The sequence below is a fragment of the Macadamia integrifolia genome, chromosome 7 (assembly GCF_013358625.1).
Source record: "Macadamia integrifolia cultivar HAES 741 chromosome 7, SCU_Mint_v3, whole genome shotgun sequence".
Taxonomy (NCBI): domain Eukaryota; kingdom Viridiplantae; phylum Streptophyta; class Magnoliopsida; order Proteales; family Proteaceae; genus Macadamia; species Macadamia integrifolia.
Genome location: NC_056563.1, coordinates 29,999,843 through 30,007,459, shown reverse-complemented (window position 1 = coordinate 30,007,459; position 7,617 = coordinate 29,999,843). Strand labels below are relative to the sequence as shown.

General features: G+C 35.9%; 1 protein-coding gene and 1 long non-coding RNA gene across 3 annotated transcripts in view; both read left to right on the top strand.

Annotated features, from left to right (window-relative positions):
• LOC122084560 (amino acid transporter AVT3C-like) lies at positions 1-1,790 on the top strand. Of its 2 annotated transcripts, none has more exons than XM_042652886.1 (2): positions 1-1,334; positions 1,618-1,790. In XM_042652886.1, exon 1 carries the CDS (start codon positions 44-46, stop codon positions 1,316-1,318), a length of 1,275 nt encoding a protein of 424 aa, XP_042508820.1. In that variant the 5' UTR covers positions 1-43; the 3' UTR covers positions 1,319-1,334; positions 1,618-1,790. The 2 variants fall into 2 exon arrangements, with proteins under 2 accessions (XP_042508820.1, XP_042508821.1); XM_042652887.1 differs by having other exon boundaries at positions 1,507-1,790.
• A 3,633-nt stretch (positions 1,791-5,423) lies between these two features.
• LOC122083907 overlaps positions 5,424-7,617 on the top strand; it is a 4,067-nt gene continuing 1,873 nt past the window's right edge. Inside the window, exon 1 of the long non-coding RNA XR_006141752.1 lies at positions 5,424-6,726. This is a non-coding gene — a long non-coding RNA (uncharacterized LOC122083907). The remainder of the gene's footprint in view (positions 6,727-7,617) is intronic.

Below are 7,617 nucleotides of genomic sequence, written 5' to 3'. Positions count from 1 at the left end.
CTGTGAGTTGAGGATCAACCAATCAATCCATTGAAACCAAATCATGGTGTTTATGGTGTTTGAGAAAGCGGGTTCATCTACTGATGCCCTTCCACCTCTGCCCAGAGAAGAGACACCTCTCCTGGGAAAGGCTACTCAACTATCTTCTCAATCCAAGACCTTTGCCAATGTCTTCATCGCCATTGTCGGTGCCGGCGTCCTTGGCCTCCCGTATACCTTCAAGAAGACAGGTTGGGTCTTCGGTGTCCTCATGATCCTTGCTGTCTCTCTCTCTACCTACCATTGTATGATGCTTCTGGTCTATACCCGCCGGAAGTTAGAATCAAAGCAGGGATTCTCTAAGATTAATTCTTTTGGTGACCTTGGATACTCCGTCTGTGGCTCCTTTGGTAGAATTGCTGTTGATGTCATGATCGTCCTTTCTCAGGCTGGATTCTGCGTCAGCTACCTCATGTTCATCGCCAATACTATGGCGTATGTCTTCAATTCCTCTGTTCCGACTGTCTTGGGGCTTAGAGCCAAGGCTTTCTACATTTGGGCTGGTTTTCCCTTCCAATTAGGTTTGAATTCCATCCCGACCTTGACCCACCTTGCCCCTATAAGCATCTTCGCAGATGTCGTCGACATTGGAGCGATGGGTATTGTGATGGTAGAAGATGTTGTGATGTTCACGAAACATCAACAACCAAACCTTTTGGCTTTTGGAGGTTTGAACGTTTTACTCTATGGCCTGGGCGTCGCCATTTACGCCTACGAAGGAGTTGGAGTGGTTTTGCCGCTGGAATCAGAGGCCAGGGACAAGGAGAAGTTCGGGAGAGTTCTGGGCTTATCCATGATCTTCATCTCTTTAATGTATATATTATTTGGAGTTCTGGGTTACTTCGCTTTTGGGGATGAAACCAAGGACATCATCACCACAAACCTAGGGTATGGATTGCTGAGCAATTTGGTTCAATTGGGTCTCTGCATAAATCTGTACTTCACCTTCCCATTGATGATGAATCCAGTGTACGAGGTGTTCGAAAGACGCTTCTTTGAAGGTCGGTATTGTGTGTGGCAGAGATGGCTGGTGGTACTTCTTGTGAGCTTGGTTGCTCTCTCTATTCCTAATTTTGCAGACTTCCTCTCATTGGTGGGGAGCAGTGTATGTGTGCTGTTGGGGTTTGTGTTGCCATCTCTGTTCCATCTGATAGTATTCAAGGAAGAAAGGGGTTACAGAGGATTGCTTTTGGATGCTGTGATACTAATTGTCGGTTTGATAATTGCCATTTCTGGAACTTGGTCTTCTGTAATGCAGATTTTTGCTGTGAGAACCTAAGGATGAGGAGAGAAAGGTAGGCTCCCCCTTTTTCTTCTTTCAGTGTTTCCCTCTAAAATTCTCATGGATATTGATTGTAGAATATAAGTTCAATTATTGTTTAAATGAACTCAATAAATTCCACTTTAGCTCCATCAAAAGCCTCTTTATTACTTCTTTGTTTTGAGTCACCTTTATCATTGGAACAGTTGGAGGGATATGAAGCCAAATAGAATCAGTAACAGAATTCTTTTGGTGCTTCATTGCTTAGAAAATTTGTTAAGAACATCCTCTTGGAATGATCTTAAGATTGGATGCAGGTGGAATGGTGGCTCTCAAGTGTTTCTGCTTGTGTCCAGATTATTATTTTAGCAACAGACTTCCGCTCGCCGTAGCAGATGAACCCATATTTGGTATCTTGATTATAGCAGTAATATGGAATGTATTGAGAGTTTGAACAAATTATAAGAATTTAAGGGGCCGTTTAATTTTATATTTATGCAGTTGAAACCTTGGATTGGATAAGAATTTGAGGGATATTGACAGCACTAGTTGAAGCTCATCGATGATGTGGAATGTTTGTTCCAGTACTATTGGAAACAGTAGTGGAACTTTTGTTCTATATCTGTATAGTTCTTTTCAGGTTCTCTGGTTCTGTTTTAGTTCTTGAACCTACCAATAATAAGATTACCTGCAAAAGTATATATCTGGTTTTTGGTATCTTCTGAAAACCCAAAAAAAGGTTGGTTTTTTGTCTTCTAGGATTTTATTAGAATGAAACAGACCCACTTCATTGCTTTCCATTTAAGGATTTTCTTCTTTTAACATGAGCGATGAGACTGAAAACAACTGGAACAACCTTCATTGTTCATTCTGATCATTACAACTTGTGATCTTCACTCTTCTTCTAGATTTGTTAGTTCTTGAATCATCTAAATGATAGAATTACTATTAAAATTTAATGGTGAATTGGGAGAATTCCTATGGTGGGGAACACTACCCATTGATAAAGGAAAAGAAAGAAAAAAAAGAACAATGGTGATAGAGAGGTAGGTTTTCTACTTTTTGTCCTCCAAGATTTGATCAAAATCAAGCAAACCAATTTACCTGAAATTAGAAATAGAAAGTAGTAAGCCCTCTTTGGTATCATTTTTCTTTTTGATTTTTACCTAAATAACAAAAATCATTAACGAAAACTATTTTTTATCAAAACATAAAAATGATTTGATAACTACTTGAGAAAAATGATTTCTTATGAGAAATAGTTTGGTATCTCTATATGCAAAATGATTTTTTGAATAAATGGGTGAAGAGATTCTCTTCACAAATCTGCTTTATAACTCTCTTTCTCCACTTTGGGTTAAACAAGAGGGGATAAAGGGTTTGGATTTTTAATTACAAAGCAAATGGTTATTTTATCCCATCATATTGGGACTTTAAACACATATTCATTAAAGTTCAGCGCAAAAATGGCAAAAAATCAATTTTGGCCAAAACACATAAATGACTCTTGATCTCTTTTTTTATTCTTATGTTTTACCAAATTTTTTTTTTAAATAGAAACAAGCTCCATAAATGATACCAAATGCAGCTAAAACCATTTTTGTGAACAAAAATAAAAATGAAAAATGATACCAAAGAGGGCCTAAGAATGGCGCTTTCATTAGAAATAAAAAGTACTAAGAATGGCGCTTTGATCATAAATCGAAAGTACAGAACAATGGTGACAGAGAGGTAGGTTTTCACGTTTTTGTCCTTTTCATCCATCATTCCTTCATGTTTCGGATTGGCATGAAGTTACAACTTATCCCTTTCGAAAGAAAGAGATAGAGTTGGATAGGTGATCCATCATGTTGACAATATAAAGAAAAAGTCCAATTTGAATACAACAAAGAGTTTCATTTGGAAAATGCTCAAGTCAATTTTTTTTCGATTAATTGATTGGAAAAGACTGATACAATCGTAGTTTGAGCTTGTTAGTGTGGCATTTCTGCCTAGTATCTTCTTTATCCTTTTTACCCCCTTCTTTGTGGTTTAATATATTTTTTTAACCCAAAAAAATAAAAATAAAAACAAAACAAAAAAAATTAGGCAAACCATTTACCCAAACTGGATGAGGACAAAGAATGCCAGTTACAAAGTAGAAGGTTCTTGACTTTTTCATCCTCATTATCGGCTCTTTTGTGGTGTAATAGGAGTGGCAATGCACATTGGATGGCCTGGGGCACTTGGGCAGACCCCATCACATGGACGTATGCCTTGAGATGTTTCATATTGTCAAATGTGCGCTACTACCTCTGTTGTGCCACTGAGGAATTCCACCATCAAACCAATTTACGAATAAATTCGAAGAACAGTGATGACAAAAGGGTCGGCTTACCATTTAAAAAATTATTATTCCCTACATGAGGATCTGCTGCTTCTTTTTAGATTAGATCTAAAGCCATTTAAGACCAAATAATTATAATAAACTTCCCACCAAATCTCTGTAAAGATACTCAAAATTTTTTTTAGAACAACAGTGAATTGGAATAATATCTAACCTTTTGGAAGAGTAGAAGATGTTGGGGGTCTTAATTATCATCGGTTTCTGTATCATCTGGCTTCCAGAACAGCTAAGCTTAGGCTCTCTTTGGTTTGATTTCTATTTATATTTATTTGACTTATTTATATTTTTACAAGTGTTTGATATAATTTATAGCACTTATTTCTATTTATAATAAATTAGAATAAATCACAAATCACAAATTACTTTCAAGCTATTGTAATTTGTGGCAACAAATCATTTATGTCGATTTTTGCACTACCTTAAATGGACACGTGTGCTAAACTACTCAAAATCAAAGGTAAATAGGTAACTTCAGAATATTTTATACTTTTCCAATAAAAACCCCCAAATCCTATCATCTCTCTCTCTTGAAACTCAAAACTTAAAACTGAAGGTGAAACTTAAAACCTATTTTCTCATTATATGATCTATTTTATAAATACTAACCAAATGAATACTATTTCTGGACCATAATTTTTGATCACAAATAATTTCTAAGAAATAATTAATAAATATAAAAAGAAATCAAACCAAAGAGAGCGAACAAGTTTTCTTATTTATTTATTTATTTTTTCTATTTCATTGAATAGTGTACAGAGTATTGTCGATGTTGATCGTAATTGAAAAGTGATACATTCAAAAAGTTCATGGATTTTCGACATATGGGTCTACACCATTTTTTTTCTTTATTAAATTCTATCCAATTAAGCATGACTTGAGAATGACAGAAAGTATTATTTTATTTTCTTTTCTTACCTATCATTTTCATTCCAACTTAAACTCAATCTTGGCGGTCCAGAAGGAGACAATATATCAGGAATCAAATTCTATCTAATTAAGCATGACATGAGAAAGAAAATATTATTTTATTTTAGTTTCTTACCTTTCATTTTCATTCCAACCCAAACTCAATCGTGGCGGTCTTTACGGAAACAAATATCCTAAGCTCTAAGTTTAGGAATTCAATCATAACATCAAATCATCTTAGATGAAGAGATCCTGTCTTCACTCTGGATGGTCAAAAACTTTCTCCTAAAAATCTAGCAAGTATAACTATTAGATATCGAAACTCGAAAAAGCAATGTAGAACTCTAGATTGATAATATGTTAGTTTTCAAAATCAAATTTCATTAAATAACCGCATGCATTCCTATGTTTGTGAGTCATATACACTCTTTGTATTCTTTAATTTTACCAGTTGTCCAACTCTAATTGCGATGAAAATTGTGATATATGTGGAGAGGAACTTTTGATCCACCTGTTTACTATATTACGAACCGTCTAACCTGCCAGGTGACAGGAGAGGCACCCACCTAGTAACACTGTTCATTCCCCTTGCTTCGAAGTTTAGAGGCCAAAAACAACTAGTTGCTCAATGGGTTGGTGCCTTGTCAATGGATTGTAGGCTCCCACTACGTAATGGGTTCAACTCTCTTTGTCACTTGTTCCCTTACTCCCCTCCCACTTCTCCCTTTCTCATGTAGCTGTTGTTAAAGTTCCATTGAACACTTAAGATAGGACAGACCTTTATGGGGTGGGGGTAGAATTGCAAATGGCCGATTTTATGGTTATTGTGAGTCTGTGACCGACTCCTAGCCGATTTGAATCTGAATCGACAGGAACCGACTCTCTAACCGATTTCTGTTTTAAACCCTACCGGATTCCCGCCGAAAACCTGCACTGATCATCGAAGTTCTTTCTCCGTCTCCCTTTCCCATTCCCTCTCCCCTTCTGTTAGTTTCTCTTTCTCGTTGTATCTGTGCAGATTCTGGTGAAATCGTGGGGTTATAGGCCATGCTTTCTGGCCGTCTCTCCTCTTTGAGAGAAGGAGTTTTGTTGCGTGTTTCTAACGCGAAAGCTCTCTCTCTTCCTCTTTTCAAGGAGAAAAAGGGTAGGGGTCATGATTTGGGAACTATCTCATCTGGCTAGCAAATGGGTTTTGTTAGGGGTTCCTCATGGGCTATGATTTATGCCAGTTCGTTGTTGTAATGAGGAGTCCATTGACTTCAATGGCTCTCCATCACCCTGGACTGTAATCTTATGCAATAGTAACAATATTTCAGGAGTTGTCTTTCACAACTCGAGTCTCTCGGTTGATGAAGACTTAGTGTTTCTTCTAGCCTTACGATTATTGTTGCCTAGGAGTTAGTTTTCCCAGTAAAATGGGTGAATTCAAATAGCGTTGAGTTTATTAATGAGATTTGGTTTGTGAGGTAATAATGGCTTGATCTATCGATCTACCTTTTTCTTTCCATTTGTTTCTTATTCTGTACGGGTAAATATTATTTTTTAAGTTTGATTTTCACTGGATTGATCGGCAGATCATTTTCCTTTATGGGTTCTGCTAAAGAAGGCAAAAGAAATGAATCTTTTATTGTTTTTTATTGTATTTAGGAGAATGGATTTGGAACGATTGATTTTTTCCTTTCCTTGTTCTTCTTAGAAGAAGCTCATGTAGGTTTTCCGTTTTGTTGGGTATTTACCTAGATTTGATGCTTTGGGGAATTCTTTTAGCTGTTTGATTGGTTATGATTTCTGCTTCTTGGATTACTTCTTTCTCGTAGGAAAGGTTTTAATTTTATGGAATTGTGTAATTGACTAGTTGTGTCTGTTTTCTGTACTAATTCTTATTCTGCTCTTATCATTTTCTTTGGGGGAAATGAGTTGAGTTATAGTCTTTGGAGAGGAAAGATGTTAATCTGATGGGTCAGCAAACCTCTACATTTTGAGTTTATCTTTTGGGTTCAAATTCTTTTATTATTTTAGATTATTTTTCTTCAATAAAAAACACTCAAAATTTGAAAAACTCAATGGCCTTGGATGTTTTTTTTTCTCACTTATGTGTTCCTTTGTACAGCTCGAAGGAGAGAACCACTCTAGGGTATGCTTTCTTACTTCATTTCTCTATTCCAGTCATACAACTGTATGTCTTTGTTACTTCATTTCTCTATTCTAGTAATATGGTTATTGAAATTTTTATAATGTTGTCATGGGAAGAAAATCTATTGCTACCAATGAGTTCAAGTCCTATGGTCAGTGTATTAGTTGGCATTTTCATTTTGCTAGATCTTTATTTCAATCTTAATATGTGGTGTCTCTTTTGAGAACCAACATATCTAATTGGGAATTCAGCGCTGTGTGTAAAACGAAGCTTTATCATTCAAAGAACTTGAGTTCTTTGCATGGTGGTTTCAGTTGTGATGATTTATTTATATTCTCAAACTTCCTTTGGGTTTCTGAAACATGATTCTCTCATAACTGTGGACTAGGTCATCAAGGAGTTTAAGTTTTCACTTATTTGAAATATTCAAGCAGGACACACCAAAATCACCACTGCTTGGTTGAGTTGTGTACTTCAAGTTGTGTTTCCTCTGAAACATATTATGATCAAGTTCTCCCTGACTACATAGAATAATGTCTGTTTTGGTATATTTAAGTTTGTAACAGTTTCTGGCATAGCAAATCCAGGACTTTTAAGTAGGCATGTTGCACAATACTGCAGGATAACTTCTACTGGTGAATCTTTATGTATGATAATAGTTTGACATTTTATCAATGAGATTGTTTGCCCCCAAAAGTAGCAAACTCCATTTGGGTTTGGAAGATTTGGAGTTGAATGAACTTCTCTTTGTCAAATGGTCATAGATGTTTGATGGATATGAGAATCCTTTAAATTTACATCCTGATATACAATAAAGATTTAGGAATTAATTGGGGAACAGAATAAGGAGAGAACTAAACATGGACAAATATTTAATATGATCCAAAAAGA